This window comes from Terrapene carolina, unplaced genomic scaffold (genome assembly GCF_002925995.2).
Source record: "Terrapene carolina triunguis isolate 2854851 unplaced genomic scaffold, T_m_triunguis-2.0 Scaffold231, whole genome shotgun sequence".
Lineage (NCBI taxonomy): Eukaryota > Metazoa > Chordata > Testudines > Emydidae > Terrapene > Terrapene triunguis.
Window position 1 is genome coordinate 18,261,581 of NW_020664582.1, and position 22,951 is coordinate 18,284,531.

At 67.3% G+C, this 22,951-nt stretch overlaps 1 protein-coding gene across 1 annotated transcript; it reads right to left on the reverse strand.

The window, feature by feature from the left end:
• Nucleotides 1-3,932: 3,932 nt before the first annotated feature.
• On the reverse strand, nt 3,933-22,309 carry ANKRD13B (ankyrin repeat domain 13B). Its single transcript, XM_026656524.2, has 15 exons — nt 21,974-22,309; nt 11,830-11,965; nt 10,230-10,354; nt 9,940-9,985; nt 9,389-9,532; nt 8,474-8,663; nt 8,208-8,274; nt 7,736-7,817; nt 7,481-7,545; nt 7,214-7,344; nt 6,659-6,816; nt 6,189-6,341; nt 5,625-5,785; nt 5,042-5,122; nt 3,933-4,573 (listed from the first exon to the last, which is right to left on the reverse strand). The coding sequence occupies exons 1-15, from the start codon at nt 22,175-22,177 to the stop codon at nt 4,283-4,285; spliced, it is 2,034 nt and encodes a 677-aa protein (XP_026512309.1). The 5' UTR covers nt 22,178-22,309; the 3' UTR covers nt 3,933-4,282.
• Between the last annotated feature and the right edge of the window lie 642 nt (nt 22,310-22,951).

A 22,951-nucleotide genomic window follows, 5' to 3' on the forward strand; every position in this document is an offset into this window, starting at 1 on the left:
ACGCCCCCACTCCCGGCGGACCCAGCCGTATTGAAAGGATTAAATCCAACCCCCCAGGGGAGGAGCTGGGAGACATGTTTTTTACCCTGGCCCCGGAGCTGCGGGCAGGCCCCCCTGCGGGCAGGCCCCCGCCCCTGGCGCCATGGGCAGTCTGCAGAGGAGCCCAGCTGGCGGTGGCGGTGGATTGCTCGGCTCCAGGAGCAACTCTCTGGGGCCTCTGCTGGCGAGAGACGCCGACCCCCCTCTCCATCCCCGCCCTGGGGCTGAGTGTGGGGAAGCCTCCTGCTGGGCTGGGGTGGGGGGCAGAGGGGAGGGACCCCATGCTGCGGGGAGGTATTTGTTTGGAAGGTCCCTGGCTGCCCGCCCTGAGCTGCTGCTGTCTCTGCCCCGTCCCCAGCCAGGTCCAGGTGATGGCAGTGGGTGGTTACGTGGGTCAGAGAGCTGGGGGCTGTGGCTAGCTCAGCAGAGCCCAGCCTTCTGAGGCAACGTATTTATGGGCAAACCCTCATCCCTTGCACTGTGGGGGCTTGCTGGGCCCTGCCTGCCCCTCCTCCGCCAGGCCCCCTGCCTGTCCGGCCCCCTGCCTGCTGCCTGGCCCTCCCCGGCCAGGCCCCCATCCCCTCGGCCCCCTGCCCTGCCCTCTTCTGCCTGGTCCTCCACCCCCAGGCCCTGGGCCCCCTGGCATTGATTGGCCTGGGGAGCTGGTCGGTAGCCCAGAGGCCTATTTGCAGTGAGCCCCCATCTTCCCACTTGGCCCCACTGCCCGGGCACGTGTGCAGGGGGGGACTCACGCCAGGCCATGGGCACTGCGTGGGACAGGAGCCCAGGCTGGGCGAGGGCTATGTCCAGGCAGTTGGCATGAGGGCCCTGAGGAAGGGCTGGGAGCTCTGGCAGCCAGCCCCTCCCAGCGCACACTGAATGGTCGGGGTGCCAGGGCAAGGCTGGGCTCTTGGGAGGGCATCGCTCAGGCCTGCTACGCCCCCCCCCCAGCCATGGACAGGCAGGCACTGAGCTGGGAGCCCTCAAAGCAGAAGGGGCAGAGAGCCCCCCCAGCCCAGCCTGCCCCATCCATGCAGGGCACCTGGGGGGCTGCACTCTGCCCAGCCCTGCCAGCGATGCGCGTGTGGGTCAGCCCGGGTGCCCCTGAGCAGCAGCCTGGCCTGGGGACTCCGCTCTCCCCGCAGCCGAGGTAGGCCTGCTACAGAACCAGGCTTGTGGCGGCGCTGGGGGCTGGGTGTCGCCTGCAGGTTCCTGGGCCCCTGGTGTTGTACCCGTCCCTGAGCAATAAACGGCTGCATTCTCCGACCCTGGTGTGGGGGGTGTGAGCATTGGGGGGGGGGGTGACCCCAGCACCGTGCCAAGCACCCAACCAGCACTGAGCCTTGCTCTGGGCGCCCAGCTGGCTACTGGGGGACTCCTGGGGCGGGATCTAGCCCAGCACCCACCAGCTGCCTGCCATGGGGAGATGGCTGCCCAGATGGGGACGTGCATGCAGCCAGCCCCCTGGATGTCCCCAGCCCAGCCCACGGGCAGCCCCTGGAGCGCAGCAGTGTTGTGCTGTAACCACTAGCCCACACAACCTCTCGGCTAGTGCGCAGGAGGCGCAGACCATGTCTCCTGGGAGACGCCCCCCCCCCCCCCCACGCTCACCCTCCAGCAGAGCAAGGGGGGCTGCTCCTGCAGTGCACCAGCCAGGGGGGGCACGTCACCCCCAGGGCTGCAGCTCTCCCAGCCCCCAGTGCCTGCCAAAGGAGGGCACTTTGCCATGGCACAAAGGGGGTTGGGGTGGTGCCAATCTGCCTGTGGGGCTGGAGGGCACCTTGGTGTGTGGGGGAAATGGGACTTAGCAGAAGGATTTGGAGTAACCCCAGTGCCCCCTACCTCCTGAGTGGCTGGTGCTGCATTGCCAGCAGCCACTGCACCAGGCGTCTCTGGGGCTGGGGGGTAGCCAAGGCTCTGGTCCCTGCTTGGCTGCCTTCAATCAAGCCAAAGGCGCGTGCCCTGCTGTGTCCTACCGCCAGGGCCTGAGCCAGGCTTGGGGCCCCTCCCCACCTTCCCGTGGAGCCAGCATCTGCTAAGAGACAAACGTTAAAGACTTTTATTGGTGTCCACCGTGATCGCAGCCTGTGGCCCTGGCCCCCCCGCCTGGCCATGCCCACGTGCCCCAGCCCCTGCTGTACAGTTGGTGTGGGGGGGTGTCGTGGGCGATTAAGAAAAGGTCCCTGCCCCGTCACGGCTTCGGGAGTGAGCCAAGCGCCCGCTGCTGCCCTGGGTTCAGTGTGATGGCTCGGCGCCAGGCGGCATGTCCCCTCTGGCGGGGGGTGGCTTGCAGCCGTGTACACCAGGCCGCCCCTCTGGTTGTGCCTGGAAGTCTGTCAGACCGAGCGAAGCCCTGTGCCCCCAGCCTGGCGCGGGGAGGGCCCGGGCCCCGTCTCAGCACAGGGCTGCTGTGTTCTCGGGGGTGGGGAGATGCAGGGAGTTAGCACCATTTGACGTAAGGTTTCGCTGGGGTTTAGGGCCCTGTGTGAGGCATGTGCGCTGCAGGGGGCACGAGGGAACCCCTCAGCCCAGGCCATGGGGCTGCAGCGTGCAGGCTGAGAGGGACCGTGGCGGGGACTGGGCCTGGCTCAGAGGGTGCTCCCGGCTCAGCCCCCCCCCGCCACCCCAGGCTCACTTGAGAGCTTGAGGGCCAGCAGGGGGCAGTGGGGCTCCCCATCCTAATGGTGCTGTGGGCAGACACCCCCACCCCCGGCCTGGGGTGCAGGTGCTGCCCAGGCAGAGAAACCTGCCCCCACTCCCCATAGTTCAGAAGTCGGCTGGATCCTGGTGCGTGGGGAGCCCCGGGGCTGGGGGGCAGCAGTGCTGGGCTCTCAGTGCTTCCTTGGGGGAATGGCTCCTGGGCAGGGGGTGGGGGCTGCAGCACCTGCCCTGCCCCCTCCCCCCACTAACAGGCTTTGGTAGGTGCCCATCCTACGTGTGCTGGCAGGGGGCTGGGGACGGGCCGGTGGGGCTCCGTGGTGAGTGGCAAAGCGGCCGGCAGCCTGGCCTGGCTCCTGGCTAAGTGCACTTGATGCTGTATCGGTGCCACGGAGCCCGGGACTGGCGTGTGCTGAGAGGGCAGCAGACGGGGCTGGTGCCTGCAGCCGGAGGGAGGGCAGCAGTTACCTGCCCTGTGCCCACCTCCCTATGGGCTGCCTGGGTGCTAGTCTCACCCGGCCTGCCAGCCCTCCCCCAGCTCTGGCACGGCCACAGCCCAGCAGGCAGGGCTGGCACCGCTCATTCCCCAGCTCCTGGGGGCAGCCCTGGGGCGAGGCAGGAAGGCAGGGCCTGGCACAAGCAGCCTCATGGCATCTCATGGGAGTGAAGGTGTCAGGGCCGGCTGCTGGCAGTGCCAGAACCCCATGCAGCTGGGCAGTGTCCCTGGGTCGCTGAAGAGTTGGGGGCATCCGTGAGCCCACAGTGGGGGGGGGAGGGGGTGTGCAGCTGGGCCCTGCCCTTGCTGTGGGTCACAGGGGGCAGAAGGTTCAGGCAGGCCCAGCTGCCAGGGGTGGGAGGGGCAGGGTAAGGGGCCCAGTCCAGGCAGCATGAAGGGGTGGGGAGAGCAGAACCCTGTATCACCACGCAGCAGCGTTCCTGGTTCCCTGCGCAGCTAACCCCATCCAGCCCTGCCTCTGGGCCCCACACCGCTTAGCCAGCACCCTCCCTTCCTGACACCCTGACCGCCCCCTCCCCAGCTCTGCTGGTACCCCTCATTCCCAACCCACAGCCTCCTGCTAGCCCAGCCCTGGGCTCTCCACCCATGCCCTGCCAGCCCTTGCAGCTGGCTGTAGCTGGTGAGTACCCGCCCATTGGGACTGGGGCGTGAATAATGGGTCTGGGGGTGCCTCCTGCCTCGCAACAAGTCACCTCCTGCCACCGCAGCCCCATCCTGTCCTCCCCTGCAGGGTTATGGGCGTGGTGCCCTCTCCCCATTCACCAAACCCTGCCCTGGGCCCGCAATCTCTGCCCCTCGCTGGCCGGGCCTGGGTCACTGGGGCTGCCCAGGGCAGGCGAGGGTTAACGAGGCATCTGGGGGGCACGGGGAGCCAGCCCGCTCCCTCTGGGGTGCAGGGCCCGGGGAGCGGCGTCACGGGGGCTCCCTCTGATGCAGCAGTCTCCTCCTGGCGGGCCAGCCCCTGCACCCCCTGGCAGTGTTCTTGGCATGGTCTCTGACTGGCTCAGTGCGATGGCATCTGTGGTGGGCCAGCGCTGGCACCTCTCTGCTCATGTGGGCACTGCTGGCTCAGGGAACGCCACTGCCCAGCGGCGGCCGCACCACCCCGGCCCTGCGCAAGCTGGGCAGCAGCTGCAGGGCCCGTCGCAGGCGCTGGGCTACTGCTCGGTCAGCGAGAGCTGCAGGATGCGCCGCAGCTCCTCCTCCTCCTGCCGCGTGCGCCGCTCCGCCTCTGCCTGCTCCCGCGCCGACAGCTCCATGGCCAGGCGCAGCTGCTCGTCGTAGCTGCGGAACAGGGGGCTGCCCCCGCCCCGCTGCTGGGGGCTGGCCTGCCGGGGGGGTGGCGTGTGCTGGGGTGTCCTACAGGGGGCAGGGGAACAGAGCAAAGGTGAGCGGGACCCCTGGGAAGGCGGGTGCCAATGCTGAGCCGAGGCTGCTGTGGGGCGCAGTGCCGCTCCCAGCGCCTGGATACGGGGGGCAAGTGACCGGGGCAGACGGGCCCAGCAGCTCTCCGCCCCCAGCTGGGACGCTAGAGCCCTGTCGGTCACACCGGACTCTGGTGAGCAGAAGGCCCTGGTATGATGACCCTGGCGGTGTCCCCAAGGAGCTGGAGGGTGGCCAGCTTCGTTACAGCTGGGGAAACTGAGGCACAGCCTGGGCACGTCGTGGGAAGGGTCCCCTCTCCAGGTGGGGCTGCACACAACTGTGGAACAAAGCCATGGGGCTATGCTGTGTGGGGCCACTGGGCTGGGCGGGACAGACCGACCCCCCCGCTCCAATGCCAGGCCCCGTGAGCCCTGACCCTGGCTAGGACTAGCCAGACCTTACCAACCTGTCTCCTCGCCGGCCCTCCTGGGACATAGGGTGTGTGCCCGGCTTGCTGTTGGTCAAAGCTTCCCAGATGGTCACCTGCAGGTGGAGCCGCAGCGTATTAAACCTTCGCCTGCCACCTCCCCCCACTCCCCAGCCTGGATGGCGCTTCCTGGGGCCTGGCCGGGGGTTAGGCCAAGGCCCAGGGCGTGGCCAGAGAGAGCAGAGGAGATGTTTATCCCAGCGAGCACAGGGCCCCACCACCAGCCCAGCTGCAGCAGCCCTGGGAGCACCGTTCTCCTGACTGGCGCTGCTGCCCGACGTGTGTGCCAGCGCCAAGGCGGGGCAGGGGAGGGCGGCAGTGCAGGGCAGAGCTGCGTATGGGGCTCAGGGTGTCTGTGCTGCCCTTCTGGTGCCGTGGGGCTGGGACAGACGTAACGCGAGAGCTGGTCCCCGGCAGCCCCCGAGGCTGGGTGCTCACCGCGCCCTGCACCCCGCCGGTGCCCGGCAGAAGGGGCGGCCCCAGGAGCCCCGCGCTGGGATGAGGCTGTTCCCGGCCCATGACACCTGCTGGCCCCGCGGCAGAGGGCGCGGAGCCCACCTGGTCGTACTCCGTGCCGGCCTCCAGCAGGCTCTGTTGGATGGCGAACTGCAGCAGGTCGTCGTCCTCCTCGCGCATGGCGTCCCTCTGGCTGCCCAGCACGCTGTACCCAGGCGGGGCCTCAAACAGGGACGGGTCCATCTCGCAGGCCCGGCAGGAGGCTGCGGGGACCAGACGCGCCTGTCACTGGGGGCGAGGACACGGCACCGCATGCACCCCCTGCGGACTACATCCCCCAGCATGCACTCTGCTGGCTTGTGCCGCAATGCATGCTGGGAGCTGCAGGCCCCATAGCCCTGCCTCCCTATTGAAGGGGAGGGCAGGGGGCAGCAGCACTGGGCGCAGCTGCTAGTGGCCTCCCGGCTGGTCGCCAACGGGGGGGGCAAGCCAGGTCCAAGGGGGGGCTGCTAACATGCACAAGCCAAACTCCCCCTCCCCTATCAAGCCCGAGGGGGTGATGGGCGTGTGGGGGAGGGGGACCAGGGGGCTGGGGCGCAGGTAGCTCAGGATGTGGGGCTGACCGCAGACCCCGGCGCCTCGCCCGTCCCCCCAGGGGCCGCGTACCCAGGGAGCTGGAGCTGCTGACGCTGGAGGAGTCGCTGCTGGGCGAAGGTGCCTCGCTCCCGGAGCTGCGGCGCACGGAGCTGACGGGCTCGTCGCAGCCATTGAGGTTCCCGAAGGTGATGCGGGCGTTGAGGATGTGGAAGATGGGGATTTCTGGGAGGCGGGAGACAGCGGGCGCAGTGAGGGAGGTGCCGCCTGCGGGGCCCGGGGCTGGCAGCGCCAGGGCCAGGAGAGCAGCGCATGCACCCCCCCGTCCGTGGGGCTCCGGGACTGGCACGTGCAGACCGCGGGCCCCTCGGGCGCTGGCAGCTAGAGTCATACCTGGGCACTGGGGGCACAGGCCCCAGGGAGCCCCCGGTCGTGGGGTGAGGGCACCGGCCAGAAGCTGGCGTCCATGTGGCACGCCAGGGCCTGGTGCACGGAGCCCCCAGCGGCCGGATCAGGGCAGGGCAGGGGCGGCGTGGCCTCACCTATCTTGACGGGGAAGCCGGGCGGCAGGCGGAGCGTGATGAAATCCCGGAGCTTGGCGAAGAGCGCGTTGCTTATGGCCATGAGGTCGATGATCGGCGCCACCTGCTCGCCCAGGGACAGTGGGTGATCCTCACACAGCCACAGCTTGGCCTTGAACCTGCAGCAGGGAGAGATGCCCAGCAGAGCACGGGCCCCGGCCTGGCGCTGCCCAGCCAGAGGGTCCCCCAGCACAGAGCCTTGCGGAGCACAGGCTGCCCACGAGAGCTCCCTGGGCAGGTGCTGTCTGCTGCCCCGTGGGACAACCCACACTCCTCACTGTCTGGGCAGCCTGCACTGCGGTCCCATGTGGGGAGCCCCAGGCAGACCCCGGGTGGATTCAGGGGGCTCCGGCCATGCCCCTGCCCTGCCATTCTCTCCCAGATCAGCCTCCGCTCCTGCTCTCTCTGCCCCAATTCCCTGCAGCAGTGAGTTCCACCTATCCCTAGCCTTCCCTCTCTTGCCAGGGGTCCCCCTCTGCCCCAGGTTTCCTGGCAGGGACTCCGGCCCCTCCTTACTTCTGCGTCTTGGTGGTGAGCTCCATGGGGCGCCCCATGTCTCTGCTGCCCAGCTCGAAGCTGGGGTTGAAGTACTCCTCGGGGGTGATGGCCGTGGGGTTGGTGTGGCTCCGGGTCTGCGTGATCAGCGTCTGCGCCGGGACGAGCAAGGCCTCATTAGCCCGGCCAGGCTGGGGCTGCTCCGCCCAAACACGGGCCCCTCGCCTCCCCCAGCTGCCAGGGCCATGCTGGTCCCAAAGTCGCCCCCCAGCTGAGCCCACTACTCACCCCATTGCTGGGCCCCACGTGCTGCTCGGCGATCCCCAGGAAGGACTGCAGTGGGGTCTTGCTGCCTGCAGAGAGACGGGGACAAAGCACGGGGCTGTGACACCATCGGCTCCCCGGCTGGGGCAGGGCAGGGCCGGGACCCACCTGCCTCCCACAGCCAAAGGCAGACAGGAAAGCTATGGGGCGGCAGGGGCAGAAACAGGGCCCATCCCCGGGGGCCTGGGCAACCCCCCATCCCCCAGAGCCGGCCCTTACCTTTGCTCTTGCCCTTGTGCTGGTCGGAGAGGTGCTCCGTCCGCGTCCGCGTGATCAGCTCCACGTTGGACGCGCCGTAAACCTGCGGGGAGGAGCCCGAAGACCAGAGGCTGCAGCTCTCTCTGCCCCCCAGAGGTGTGGCCCCGCCAGGCACTGTGCCCGGGCTTCTCAGGCTGCTCCCCTGGCACCTGGGCCCTGGTTAGGAGCTAAGGCCCCACTGCCGTGGCCCTGCTAAGCCTGGGGCATCGCGGCTCTGCGCCCACCAAAGAGCCTTGGCTGGGGTCAGGCAAGCCCTGCTGGCGAGGGGGCCAAGATGTGACCCTGCCTTTGTGCTGCGTCAGGTCCCGTCCTGGCTCCCACTGCCCCTCCCGGAGCTGGGCAGGGTGCACTTGTTTCCCCCTGGCAGCCGCTGCCCTGCACCCCCCTCCCCTGGGCCATTGGCAAGGCCGCCTTGCCCCCGCCTGCCCCTCACCTTGGCCTCGTACCCATTCACCACCTCCGTCTTCTCGCTCCGCCAGCCCAGGAGCCCCGTCTTGTTCCTGATGGCGACAAGGCAGCCGTGAGCGACAGACCCCTGGGGGATTTACGCTCAGCCCACCCCACCCGTGCTGCCCCCCGCCCTCTGCCAGCACCCATCTGCCAGGCCCTGCCCAGAACCGAGGCACCCCTGGGCTGCAGCAGACGTCGCCTGCCTCCCAGCCCCCTTCCCGAGCCTTCCCCCACCCAGCGTGTGCCCACCTCTCGAAGGCGATGTTCTTGGTGTCCAGCTGGGTGGTGACGACAGGCGCGGTGAGGCGGCCCATCACCTGCTCCTCGGTGGGCTGCACAGCAGCCAGCAGGCCCTCGCGGTCGTGGCTGGCCAGCGCCAGCGTCTCGGAGTACACCACCTGCCGGTCGTGGTCGATCTCCAGCACCACCGCGCTGGTGTCTGCCGGGAGGAGGCCACATCAGCACCCAGCACCAGGGGGCTGCAGCTCTGGGGGGGGCTCCAGAACGGCGCAGGGGGTGCGGGATGGGGGCGTGTGCAGTAGGGCCAGGCGTGCATGTGCCAGGAGTCTGCCTGACTTTGCCAGTGCTGGATCTCCAGCTGTGGCAGAGCCCCCCTGCCCTGGCAGTGAGTAGGGGCCAGGTGGCCTGCTGCCCCTCCCTGGACATCAGCACCTCCCCCATCCATAACTGCTCCTCTGGCTGCATGAACCCCACGTGCCCCCTCCACGCTGCTGCGTCCGCTTGCCAGCTTCAGGGTGCCAGCCGGCGGGGTAGGCGTCTTCCCTCATGCCACCTGGTGTGCAGACAGGAGCTTTTCACTCCTCCCGCCCAGCCAGCAGGACGAGACCTCTGCTACCCTCGTGCCAGGGGAGTGGGCATCAGCCAGCGGGCAGAGCCAGGGCATGGAGCACCAGCCACAGGGCTAAGCTGGGCCTTTCCTGAGTGCATCTCAGCCAGTGGGCTCCCCCCACCTCCAGCACAGGGTCACCCCAGCGACTGAGGCAGCACCTGTCTGGCTGCTGGGAGGTTGAGGGGCAGAGTGCACTGAGGGGCCGGTGTGGCCTCCCGCTGCAGTGAGATGGGCGTGTGCATTATCACCAGCCAGCGTCCGCGGGCTGCCCCCGGAGCCTTCGGGCACCGCACTGTGCCAGGGGCCGTGCTCACCTTGTCCCCGGAAGACGAAGCTGCGGTTTCCCCGCTGCCAGGTCATGTGGTCGAAGCCGAGCAGCGTCGTGTCCACACGCAGGTTCTGGCCGCTCTTCCACACCTTGTAGGTGTCGCTGGGGCAGATCTTGGAGACCAAGGGCACTGTGGGGAGGGAAACGTTAGGGGCAGCTCCCAACCCCTGTCACGCTGCCTCGTGGGATGCCGGGCAGGGGCGTCCCGCCGGCCTGGGCCCCGTCGCTCCAGAACCCCGGCAGCTAGAATTCCCCAAACCGCCGCATGGCCAGAGCTCTCCACTGGGGGGAGCAGGGTGGGGGGCCCAGCAGGTGAGGGGCGAGGCAGTGGGGTCCCCAGCAGGGAGGGGGTCTGGCAGGCGGCACTTGGACCCGAGGGCTGCCTGAGGCTCTCATGGGTGTGGGGGAGCACCGGGGGGATGCGAGGGGCGTCCGTGGGCATGGGGAGGGTGGGGAAGCAATAGGGCTCTGCCGCTTGTCCTGGGGCAAGGAGGGAAAGTGCTGGGCCCAGCCCCCCCCAGTGGCCCCAGAACTTACCCCAGCTGGTGAATTCCCATTTCATCTCCACGTAGAAATCCTGGGCCTGGGGAGAGGAGAGAGGCCAGGGTTGAGGGGTGCCCAGGACACCCGCGGGGTCCCCTCACGCCCAGCAGGGGCAGGGAGCCAGGAGTCCTTGGTGTGACCGTGTGCAAAACCTGCCAGCTCCCCCTCCGTGGGGCTGGTGAGGGCACATGGAGCCCCGCTGGGCAGGGGGCCGATGGCCCGGGAAGCACTGGCTCCCTGCAGTGGCCTGGGGGGAAGTGTGCGGGGGGCTGGGCGGGCCGTACCTTGCGCAGCTTCTCCAGCAGGATGGGGATCCCAGCCAGGCGCTTGACGGCTCGCTGATAGTCACGGTACCGCAGGACCAGCTGCACCAGCTCCAGGTCGCGGGTACTCACCGCCTCTTGGAGCACTGGGGGGACAGAGGGGGCCTCAGGCAGTGTCCCCTCCGCCCACAGGACCAGGAGAGCCAGCCCTGCCCCATCCTGCACTGGGGAGGGCAGCACCTGAGCAGGGCACCCTGTTCCAGAGCAGGGAGGAGCCTGGCCTGGTCCTCTGGCCGTGCCCCCAGGCGGAGCTCGACTCCTGCAGCTCTGTGAGGCCCGTGGGTTTGCTTCAGCCAGGGGGCATCAGCATCAGCCATTAGGGACCCCCTGGGGCTGCCCCCTCCCACCTGCCCCGAGCCACTGCAGGAGCACAGGCTGGCTACCTGCATGTGGTGCTGGGAACGGACACCCCCTTGCACCGTAGGCCTATACAGCACCTCCACAATGTCTGCCAGGAGACCTGGGGGCTGCTGGGGGGGATGGTACTGAGGGGCTCCGGCAGAGGGGCTGTGGGCTGGGACTGGGGGGCACCAGCAGAGCTGTGGAAGGGGGCCAGGCGGGAGCCCAGGGCTGGGCTAGCAGGGGCTGTGGGTTGGGATCAATGTTCCCTCTAATTTTTTACATCCATGTGCGGAATGAAATTTGTTCTGTGCACCAATATGGAGGTGCTGTGTGGCGGGGGTGGGGCTGAGGGGTTCGGAGTTGGGAGGGGGCTCAGGGCTGGGGCAGAGGGTTGGGGAATGGTGGATGAAGGCTCTGGCTGCGGTGGGGCAGGGGATGAGGGATTCATGGTGTGGGAGGGGGCTCAGGGCTGGGGCAGAGGGTTGGGGGATGAGGGCTCTGGCTGGGGGTCTGGGTTCTGGGGTGGGGCAGGGGATGAGGGGTTTGGGGTGCAGGAGGGAGCTCAGGGCTGGGGCAGAGGGTTGGGTGCAGGGGGGTGCAGGCTCTGGGGTGGGGCCAGGAATGAGTGGTTTGGGGTGCAGACTGCCCTGGGGCTGCGGTGGGGAGAGAGGACTAGCAGGGCTGGGCTGGGTCGGGGCGCCTCTCCCCGCATGCACGGCCCTTGATAGCCTGCTGCGTGGCCGCGCAGCTTACAGGGAACTTAGGTTGGGATTGGGGGGCTGGGCTGGCAGGGGCTGCGGGTCGGGAGTGAGGGGCACCGGCAGAGCTGGGGGGGCAGGCTGGGCTAGCAGGGGGCTGCGGGTCAGGAGTGAGGGGCACCGGCAGAGCTGGGGGGGCAGGCTGGGCTAGGGGTTCAGCGGAGCTGGCTAGGGGCAGGGTGCCCACGTGCTCACGCTCTTCAGCCCCCCCCTGCACTGCACAGTGACCTCCATGAGCTCAAACCGGGCGCCCGGTTGCTCTGTCACACCCCCCCCCCCCGGCCGTGGAGCTGGTCTCGCCCAGATCTGTTGCCCGTTAAGTGCCAGCCCCTGCAGAGAGCTGGCTCTGGTGCCTAGAAATGGCAGCGTCCCCAGGTGCCAGCCCCCGGCGCAGGAGAGGTGGGGCTGCTGCGGGCACTGGCTGTCAGCCTCCCCCCGGCGTCCCGGAGCCGCCCGCCCACCTGTCCAGCCGCTGCGGTTCTCCTTGCCCACGTCGGCTCCGTGCTGCAGCAGGACCCTGGCGCAGTCCAGGTGGCCCAGCGTGGTGGCGAGGTGCAGGGGCGTGCGGCCCCGCGGGTCCAGCTGCTCGATGTCCACCTGCCGGGAGAGCCCAGAGAGGAGCTTAGCTGGGGTGACCCAGGGATGGCGTTTGGGGGAGCAGCCCCAGCAGGCCTGTCTGCTGCTCTGGAGGGGGCTGCTCCCAGCCGTCACCCCCTCTGTGGGGCCCCCGGTGTCTCAGTGCTCCAGGGGGTGTAAGCCCTACTGGGGTCTGGGAGCCACGCCCATGGGGCAGGAGGGGGAGGGCAGAGAGCTGCCCAAGGAACTGGCTGGCGAGAGGCCCTGGCCTGGGAATTCGGAGGCAGGGCCAGCCATTCGACCATTGGTGCTGTTTGTTCTTTGTGGGGGAAGCCCCATGCGGATGAGCCAGGGCGAGACCCCAGTGCCCTGGGCTGGCTGCTTCTCTGGCCAGCACAGCACCGGGCCTGGCCGACGGGCTACAATCCGGGCCCCCAGCTCTGCCCCTGCTCTCCAGGACCGAGCGCTTTGAGCCCAGGGCACAGCTCGCTGCAGGCAGCCCAGCAGTGGGTGAGATCTGAGCCCCCAGGGGCTGGCCTTGAGCTGGGACCTGATCAGCCCCAGGGCAGCTGCAGCCTGTGCTGGTGCAAGTCGGGAGAGGCTCCAGGCCCGTAGGACATGGGGTGAGTGACCCTGCCTGGGCCCGGGGGCTCCCTGCTGCACTGCGGGGCGGGGGGAGGTAGCAGGGAAATCCCTACAGCAGGGCTGGGAGGACTGAGGACAGGGCACCTTGCCCGGGCAGGGAGGTGCTGCTGCTCCCTGCGAATGCCCCGGGGCCGTGCCAGCAGCACCATCCAGGGGGCAGCTGCCCAGCTGGGCCTGTTCTCGCCCCACGCCCAGCGAGGCCAGGGGAGTGTGATCTCTGGGGCTCAGTGAGGGGGCCCACGGCCTTTATCCCCATGAGCCCCGGGCAGCCCTGCCAGATGGGGAAAAGCTGAGCTGTTGGGGGTGGTCTCCTGTATTGGGGTCAGCGAAGAGCATCCACCCCCTGCTCCCATCCCATCCCTGCTGCCCCGGGCTGGCCCTGCCTGCGTGCAGGGACTCAGCCCAGGCCAGCTGGAGGAGCCCACATGGACTCCTGTGCTCCAGCCCTGGGCACTCCCTGTCCAAAGCTGCAGGGCAGAGGCCGGAGGCCTCTGGGATGCAGCCAGGGCAGGGCACCCCCCCAGCACATCTCCCCCTGCATCCGGTGGGGAGCGGCACTCAGCCTCCTCGGCCCCTGGCTGGGGCAGCCAAGGAGGGGCCGGGCATGGAGGACAGCGCTGGGCTAGCAGCCCGAGTTCCTGGGAGGTGGGCTGTGGGGCAGGATTCGAACCAGCACCCTGGTGGCAGGGCTCCCCCACACACACACCAGGGGCAGCCCTGGCCCAAGCAGTGAGCTGATGCCCCGTTAGGTAGCGAGCTGGGGAGGGCATGGAGCTGTGCTAGGCCCAGGACAGGAGAGAGGTGGAAGGGTTCATAGCATTTATTGGCCCAGCTTCTGCTGATGAGACAAGCTGGTGAGTCCGTCCAGACCTCGGAGGAGCCCACGCACTCAGCCCTGCCTCCTACAGCGGCTGGGCCAATACAGGCTGTAACTGCCCCCGGCCTCCCCTGCTAAATCCACCGGCCTTTATTTGTGACCGATGCAATTTGCAAATTGACACCGTGGTGCCTCTTTGCTGCCTCGCTGGGCACTGGGTGCGTGGCAATGCCCAGCCACCGGCCACCTGGCGCGGGGATGGCTGGGCCGGGTGCCCCCAGGGCAGCCCTGAGCACTCAGCCTCTGTGTCCCATCCCCCGTTTCTGCCCGGGTCACCCAGCATGCACTTCCCTGCCCTCACATGCCCCTGGCGTGTTACCTCCAGCCGCGGTACACACCACGTCACGCCCAGCCAGACGTGCCAATCACCACACCTCAGGCCACGTGTTCCCCCCCTCCTGCTCTGAGGGCGAGTGGCGGGCGCCCGGCTCTGCTCACCGCCCAGCTCTGCACCATGGGCCCAGCCGCTGGGACTGGCTGGGAGCTCAGCACATGCCCCAGGCCTGGAGCGTGGGTACAGCCAGTGGCTCCTCCTGCACATATCCCCATCTCTGCCCCACGTTCCCTTCTGGGGGGGCAGCAGGGAGGGCTGCCAGCGCCCGCTGTGCCCGCTAGCACAAGGCTCCCGCTCTGTGGGCAGCTCCGTTCCCATCCCCCGCTGCCCCCCCATTCCCCCCCCCCACTGAAAGCCCAGCGGCGTCCCCGAGGAGCGCTGTCACGTCCATTTCCTGCCCGGCTGCTGAGCCGGCCGTGCATGAAAGGCTCTGCCAAGCTGAGGAGATGATCAGTTGAGTTTGCCGGGTCAAGGGGCAGCTGGGCGGCAGAGAGGACGGGCGCTCATGTGACGGCCGTGCCAGGAGCCAGGCTGGGGACGGTGTGGTGTACCAGGCCATAGGAGGCACAGGAGAGGAGGTCTAACCCTGGGGGGGGGGAGCCCCACTCCCTGCAGAGGCTGGCCCCGACATGGAGGGGGGCCCAGCAACGCCCCCACTGGCGGGCCCAGCGAGCCCTGCTCCAGGGGCAGCCCTGCCTTTCGCCCTCCAGCCGCTGCAGAGATGAGCCTGACTGCAGGTTCGGGCCCGCCCCGAGGCGGGGCACAGTGGTGTAGAGCGGCGCTGAAAGGGTTAGTGGCGTCTGGCCTGCAGGCCTCTGGGCCAGGCCCGGTGAGCTGCCGGGAGCCCATTGGCGAGAGATGGCCGGGCTCACAGGTGCCAGCTGTTTCCTGAGCGTGCCCTGCCAGCTGGGCTGGTCCTGCAGCCCATGGGGAGTGGGAGGGGAAGCCCAGCTGGGTCTGCAGCAGGAGCAGGGACCTGGCCGGTGCCTGGCCCAGCGGGGGGGTCAGTGCCCCGGGGGTGGGGTGCTGGGTTGGCCCCCGGCTGTGATGTGATGGGGCTGCATGTCTGGAGGTGGCAGCTGAGCAGCTCTGGGCCAGCGTCTCCTCCAGCCCCCCGGCTAGAGGGACAGGGGCCCTGAGAGGAGGCCTTGAGTGTGGGAGACCCCCCCCCGAAAGCAGCGGGGGGTGCAGGGTGGAATGAGGGGCATTGGCTGGGGGGCCCCAGTGCCTGACTTGGGTGAGTGGGGCCCCCCCTTTCCTGGCAGCTCTGCCACAGGGAGGCTCCCTAGGAGTGGGGTGGAGACCAGGTTGCTTGGAGACGGCCTCTCCCTGGAGCCCCTCCCCTGCCCGTGCTAATTGCCCCACACTCCTTTGCCAGACACAAGCTCCCAGGGGGCGATTCTTGTTGCTGAGAGAAACTGTAACCCCCTGGAGAGTGTGTGGGGGGCAGCTCCACTGCTGCAAGGCTGCCAGCCCCCTGCCCATGGTGCCCTGGCGCTCCGGGGCGGCTGTGCCAGGAGAGGAGCCCCCCAGCTCAGAGCCGGGCCGGGGGCCGAGGGGCGGCAGACAGCACCAGACGGCCCATGGGCTCCCTCCTCATCCCCAGCAGCTGCCCCAGGCTCCCTGGGAGCAGCCAGTGGGGTCGGGTGCTGCCAGCCGGGCTGGGGCGTCTCCCACAATCCCCCCAGGGAGCAGAGCTCGGCCATCCCCTGCCATGCCCCTCGGGGGTGCCCCAATCACAACACTGGGGAGGGAGGAGCCCGCGAGGGGTCTCAGCCTTGCCCCTCCCGGGCAGACGGGCTCCCCGATGCTCAGGTCTGACTCCCCCATGCCCTGGTTCCTCCCCCTAGCCTCGGTGCTTCCCATTCACATGCCAGCTGGATCCAGCTGTTAACACCCCCATGCGCCGCTCCTGCCGGCCCCCCAAACCCACACCGCCCAGCCATGGCCTCCCCTCCACCCTGCCCACCTTGGTGGCAGGGGCCTGGCAAACGCAGCTGGCCCTGCGGAGGGGCACGGCGCACGGTACTGAGACCCGGGCACTGCCAGGGTGTGCCCCAGAAACAAAACTGGTTCTGGAAGTGGCACCTCCAGTGTAGCGGGAGCTGGCACGTTAATTAAACGCTCTCCAAGGTGATTGCTCGCTGGCTCTTAATTGCTCTGATGAAAAGGGCTCTAACTAATGAAAGAAAACACACACGCCAGCCCTCCAGCTGGGAGCTGGTTAACGCAGCTTCCCCCCAGCCCCGGCTGCGGGAGCAGGGCTTTCCCGGGGGCTGGGCCCAGTGGGTGCTGCCCCAGGGAGGGGATGGGACATGGGTCCCTCACTGTGGACCAGGAACCAAAGCTGGCTCTTGATGCCTTGGGTGTAAATCCAGAGTCACTCCATTTACACCAGGTGACAGATCAGGACATGACCGGGAGCAGAAGCTGGGTGAATGGCAGCACCAAGTGCTAATGCCCAGGCTTCCCACCCAGCCAGCTCTGGGCTCCCAGGCCGTCCCCCCCACCCAGCGCCGCCTGTGGCTCCCCTGCTCACCCTGCTGCGGCTGCCTGGTCTGGGCAGCACCCGGCTCACGGTGCCTGGGGCGGTGAGTTCCTGAGGCAGCCGCCTGGCTCCTGCGCTGCTCATGGCCAGCGAGTGGCAGCGTCTCTCGCCCAGGCACCAGGAGGATGGGGACTCAGTAAAGCGAGTTTGCGTGGCCAGATAAGATCAGCAATCTTGGCTGCAGGGGAGGATGCACAAGGGCAGCGGATATTAGACACGGCAAGTGGCTGCAGCAGGCCATGGCATTAGCTGCTGGCTCCCCGCACGTCGGTGGTGTCTTCAGGAGGAGGAGGGCAGGAGGAGCCTGTGGCAAACTGGGACTGTTCTTAATGTGGTCTTTGAATGCTGAGTGGGGAGTGTTGGCCGGGGAAGGTTGCAGGGGAATCTGGCTGGGACTGGCTGCATTGGGGATGGGAGACTGGCCTTGAGGGAAGATACCTGAGCATGTAATCCAGGAAGGGGTTGGAGGCCAGGTGACACCTCTGCCCGGGAAACTGGACAAAGGCTGGGGGAGGAGCCGGGGGAGGCTGGGTGAGAGACGCTGGAGGGAGTTAGAGTTTGGGAGCTGGCTGGTGTAATGGAGGGGAGCCCAGACGGGGCTCTGACCGCCCCCCCAATGGGGCTGTGGTGCCCCTGGGGCCCCTAGATGGACCTAACTTGGGGGGGAGGTCTTGTTGTCTGTGCCTGCAAGACCTGTCTTGGACTGTGTTCCTGGCGTCTAAATAAACCTTCTGCTTTACTGGCTGGCTGAGAGTCAGGGTGAATCGCAGGAAGCTGGGGGTGCAGGGCCTTGTGTCCCCCCACACTCCGTGACAGAGCCCAACCGCCCAGCTGGGCAGGCAGCAGAACGGGGGGGCTGGGACTGCTCATCACACCTCCGAGATGGGGTTCCTCGGGGGGAGGGGGGCGGCCCCATCGCCCTGAGAGCCAGGGGTTCTGTCCAGAGCCATGAGCACAGACACCACTGCCCAGCCCACCCCACGGCCCTGAGGCTGGGACGCGGTTCCCACACGCCCGCTGAACTGACTCCGCCTTCCTGCAGGGCTGCTAAGGGCCAGCCTTTGCCAACGGGCAGCTGGGGACAGCTGGCTTCAGAGGGCACCAATCACCGAGCCCGCCAGGAAAAAGGAAGGGTGCTGACAGAGTTCATCCTGCAGCCTGAGATGCCAGTTTCCATTGGCAGGCGCTTGGGGCTGCCCCGGTGCCGGCTGGGCAGCACCAAGGGGGAGAAGGAAACTGTTTGTGACTCCCACTGTTTAATCCACAGGCGCTGCTCTGGCTCCACTCAATCGGAGTGGCCGTGCCAGCCGGCTCCAGCCCAGCCTGCCCCTCAGTGCCAGCCAGAACCTGCCTCTGGTGAGTCGAGCTGCGCCTCTGGTCCCCACCCCCCAGCTGGCCATGATGCGGGTGTAGCCCGGTGAGGTCTCCCTGGAGCTGACAGCACAGGCCTGGCTCGCCTCTGCTTGTGCCCGGGGAACTCAGGCTCCAGGGCCATCCCCACTGGCCGACCTGTCCAAGCAAGAGCTGAACGTGCCCTCGGGCTCAGCTCCATGTTCTGCTCCCTTCCCCAGCCCTTGGTGCCTTGCCATGTATCGGGGTCTGAAACATGTTCCAGACACACCTTCATTTCGTGCTGCAGCATGGGCACAGGCTGCCACGCCTGGGATTTCCCAGGGGCGGGCTCACGTGGGGGCAGGGAATCCGTGGGGCAGGAAAGCCAGGGCTGGTCTTGCAAGCAGCTACCCAGATCCTTTGGCTTTGCCGTAGCCGAGAGGCGGCAATGGAGAGGGGGTTCCCTCGCTGCTGCCCCAGACCCCTCCCAATCCTGGCTCCATGCTGGCAGCAGGAGAGTGTGAACAGCCCCCCTAAACCAGCACCATCCCGGGGCTTGGCACACAGCAATCGAGGAGCTGGGAGTTCCCAGGTGTGCCCTGCCAGCGACAGTTTGCGGGGGCCCGTGAGCTGGAGGGAGACTAGGGGGCAGAGCTCACCCCAGCTGAGGAGTCTCTTCTGCCCCTGAGCCCCCTGAACCCAGCTCAGCCTGGCTGCGGTGATGCCCCGGCACCATCCCAGGGCCCCGGCTGCCCCGAGCACAGAGCCAGCAGCATGGGAGGCAGCCTAGCCGGGGCCTGGTGTTCACTGCTGCACTCAGAGCTGGGCAGAGGGCGAGATGCCAGCGCTCTGTCTGCACTACAGTGGCACCGCCCTGGTGCCAGGGCCACATGTCTGACCTCGGCCACATCGCTCGGGCCTTGAGCTCTTGGAATCTGGGCTGGATCCATCTGGCCCAAGGAGCGGGTCCCTTGGGCTCACCTGGCCGGGGCCTTTCATTGCTAGTGTGATACAATTCGATTGCAGGCCTCACTGTGTCTGTCCGGCCCCCAGCACAGTGGGGCTTGGATCTCGGCTGTGCCATGGCCTGAGTCTGGCTGCATAGCTGAGCTGGGCTCCAGCAGGCAGAACTGGCCTTCCCCTGCCTCGAGGGATTACTGGGGCCTGGCTAGGAGGGGAGGGGGCACCTGGAGTGACCTGTGCAGAACCTGACAAGCCGAGAGTTCCCACAGCAGCACCCAGCGCTCTCCTCTTCCGGCCGGACCGCAGAGGTGCAATACCCATGGCAGCCCCTCTCCACGGGCCAGTCTGTGCAAGCTGCCCCCTGCTCCACCCACAAAGTCTGGGGCTCCTTTCCAGGGGGATCTTTGCCTAGGCAGGCTCTGGCTGCCCCTATTTACGGGAGCCCTAACCTGACAACATGCAGCTCGCCGGGGTGAGGCCAGGACTCAGCTGTTAGTTCAGGACTGAGCATGCTCAGTGCTGTTCAGACGCAGCCCCTGCCCCAAACAGCTGCTCCGTGGGCCCTGCCCTGCCCTGCCCCCTCCTGGAGGAGCCCAGGAGAGTTTGCCGGCCGACGGCCGAAGCGCCAGATGCGGAGCAGGCAGGTTGCCCTGCAGCAGGCAATGGTACGGGAAGGGCCGGGGGGCTGTACGGTGGGCTGTGTTTTGGGAGAGGCCGGACGTTCTGGGCAGGATGCAGGCGATGCTGGGCGAGGTCAGACAGGGTGATCACACAGCCGCCGTGGATCAGAGACCCTGCTCGGACCTGCCGCTGGTGCTACCCGGCTTAGTGCCATGGGCTGCCTGGAGTCCTCCAGCTGGGCCCTGCGCAGGGCTCTCGTGGGCACCAGGGGCAGGGTATTTTTCTCCCTCAGAATAAGCCGATCTCCAGCCCAGGCAGCTCCTACCAACCAAACCCTCGTTTTACTGCTGCCTCTTCCAACCATGTCACAGAAAATGGGGAGAGACCTCGTGCATCTTGGAGAATTTTTCCTTCAGAGGAAAAGCCGCCGCAACGTTCCAAAGACATAAGTTACCAAGCGGGGCGGAAAAATCCCCCTTGCTATTTCTACGCTCGCCTGGTCCGTTCTGGGCCCGGGGAAATGGCCAGCACACACTTCTTCAACTTAGCTGAGATCTCCGCCTCCCCGAGCTGCTGCTAAAAACGACCCTGAATTACAAGCAGGAGATTCCCCCACAGGCTGCTCCGATCAGGAAAGAGGAGAAAACAGGAGCTCCCACGTGGCGTCTCCATTTCCATGCAAATCACAATTAGGCCAGGATCTTTCCACAGCTGCCTGCTACAATACAGACGGGTGTGGCACCAGCCAGCCAAGGTAAAGAAAACCCTTGCAGCCATAGCAAATATCCCAGCCGGAAGAAGATGCGTCAGAGGCGGTTGTACGTCTCACTGTAAAAACAACTAAGGACCTGATCCTGCAAGGTACTGAGCGCTCTTGACTCCCAGTACCTGGGCACCAGCAGGATCTGCAAACCGAGGCATCGTCACACACTTCACACAACTTCAGCCACAGGGAGTTGTGCCCTGGCACAGAGCGGGCAGGGCACAGGAGGGAGTTGGGATGCCCGAATGCAGAACTGCCTGGAGTTTGCCATTTTCCCCACAACACCATACTGCTGTTGTAACGGAGACAGTGCTGCTGGGGGCGGGCGGGGGGTTAATTAGTTGAATAACAGTGATAAAGAACCCTCCTCCCCCAAGCTGGTAAATTCTTATTTCGACACTGTGGAAACCCAGCTTAATTATCTGCTGGGCGAGCAGCCCCAGGAGCTCTTACTCTCTGCCCCGTGTAAACGTGTTTACCAGAGCGTGCCCAGGGCAATCCGTGCCAGAACACAGTCCTGACACGCACACTGCCCGTTTCCCAAGGTCCATGTCCTTGCTCTTAGCAGGCGTTGTTTTCACCATAGCAGAGGCAACTGCCCCTCCAGCTACTCCAGATGCATTGTGAGGCAAAACATATATCAAGTGTCTATAACAAACCAGGTTGGAGAGGAAAGGAGGACGAGGGGCCCATGGCCTACCGCTCCTCTCCTCCTAGCACCCCGAGCTTTCAATGAGTTGTTAACACCCATGCTGGGAGTTTCAACCCAGTCCAAGGGAATTAGGTGACCAGCTTCCACTGAAATTCACTGGGCTTTGGGTGAGGATTCCTGTAGGCAGGGCCGGCTCCAGCATTTCTGCCGCCCCAAGCAAAAAAAAAAAAAAAAAGCCGTGATCGGCGGCGGCAGTTCAGCGGCAGGTCCTTCGCTCCTAGAGGGAGTGAGGGACCTGCCGCCCTGAATTGCCGCACGTGCCGCCCCTCTCCCTTGGCCGCCCCAAGCACCTGCTTGTTAAGCTGGTGCCTGGAGCCGGCCCTGCTTGTAGGCCCAGGCAAATCGCAGCCTCAGGTGCGAGGTGATCCTTGGGAGCCTGTGTGAAGGGGACTCTGAGGCCAGAGGGAATGTATGTGCCATGGGATCTTGCTGTGCCAGCCGCCTGACTTGGGAACTGCTCCGGTCCCATGGTGACCGGCGCTGGCACAAAGCCCTTAGGCAGTCACCAAGCTCCCAAACCCAGGGGGCGTTTGGATGGGAGAAGGTGGCAGAGTATCACCCACGGTGGCCACCATCCCCCACGGGCCATAAGCCAGGTGCTGGGCTCCTGATAGAGGTGAACCAATTGGTCCAAGCTGGCCCTGCTCTGCGCCCCTTTCCTTAGGCCTCGAGTACCCCGGCCCCGGGATGTACCTTTCTACAAATACTCGACACCCCAGGGTGCGAAAAGCCAGCCCACCCTGCAGTGCTTTGCCTGGTGCTTCAGGATTTCCGTCCCCTGCTTTCAACGCTGGCTCTGGCCACAGCGCGACAGCCAGTGCCTGGATCCCCTGGCCCCGGTGAGGGGCCCCTGGACAGTTTCTGGGGAGAAGGGCTTTTTTGGGGGGGGGGTCAAATCATACAGCAGGATCCCCAGCCCTCTCCTCACCTCCCTCCTGGCACCACTGCGCTGTTACCTACCCCAAGTCCTAGCGGGCGGAGGCAAAGACCCCGCTCCCCCTCCCCCAGACCCACCGCAATGGGAGGCTTCCTGCACCGCCCGGCAAGGGCCCTGCTGGCTGGAGCCGGGGAGCGGGGCAGCCCTGCCATGCAGACACGTTCCCGGGGATGCTGCTGGGGGGGGGCGGTTCTATTGCATCAGTCCCCCCCCCGCGGCCCCAGCAATAGCCCCGTTGCCCCCCAGCACCGTCCCGGGCTGAGCCGGGGGGGGTCGGTGCGCGCCGGCCGGACTCACCTGCTGGGTGCTGATCTCCCGGTCCAGCTCGCGGGCGCGGTTGTGCCAGACCAGGCGGTGCAGCGGGTACCTGCCCTCCGGCCCCTTCCCGGCAGAGGCGGCGGCGATCATCCTGTCGGCACGCCGGCTCCGGCGGCGCAGGGGCTGGGGGCTGGGCGCAGGGCTGCCGGCGGCGCGGGGAGGAGGCTGGGGCTGCGGAGGCATGTGGCTGGGAGGGGATCTCCGGCGCGCCGGGCCCGGCTCCGGGGCTCCCCGAGAGGGGGGCGCTCCAGCGCCGAGCGCCGGGCCCCAGGCAGCGCTGCGCGCTCCGCCCGCGCACACAAAGGGAAGCGCCCGGCCGCGCCGCGCAGCGCAGCGCTCACCCGGAGCGCAGGCGGCGGCAGGAAGCGGCGCTGGCTGCCCAAGGGCCCCGAGCCCCAGCGGGCCCCCAGGCCCCGGCATGGACCCCGCCCTGCTCCGCTCCGGGACCAGCCCCGCCGGCTGGAGAGCTCGGTGCAGCGGCGGGGCCTGATGGGAGCTGTAGTTCGCCGGGCCGGGCTCTCTGTCCCCCGGCGCTCCGGGAACTGGGCAGCCCGGGCCCCAAGCTCATCTTCCTCCCACCTCGGCCACGGGCTGCCCTGGCTTCTCCTTCCCGGCCTTGCCCCCGGCCCCATCCCAGCAGCTGGACCGTGCCTATGGCCTGCCCTGGCTCCCCCCGCTGGGCCTGCAGTGACCCTGCTCCCCCCGGCCCTGCCAACATCACCTTAGGGCTCTGGTGGCAGCCAGGTGCCCCGTCTCAGAGCTGGGGCACTGGGCACTGGTCCTTGCCTAGGGGCCCATGTCATGCCCTGCTCCTCCTGCGAGACACAGCGCCTGACCTGCTGCCAGAGGGCCTGGGCTTTCCTCTGAGCTAGCAGCCCACATTTGGCCCCCAGGACCTCTCTCCTACCTCTTGCTATGTCACTGGTACCCCCATGTACCACGACCACCAGGGCCGGC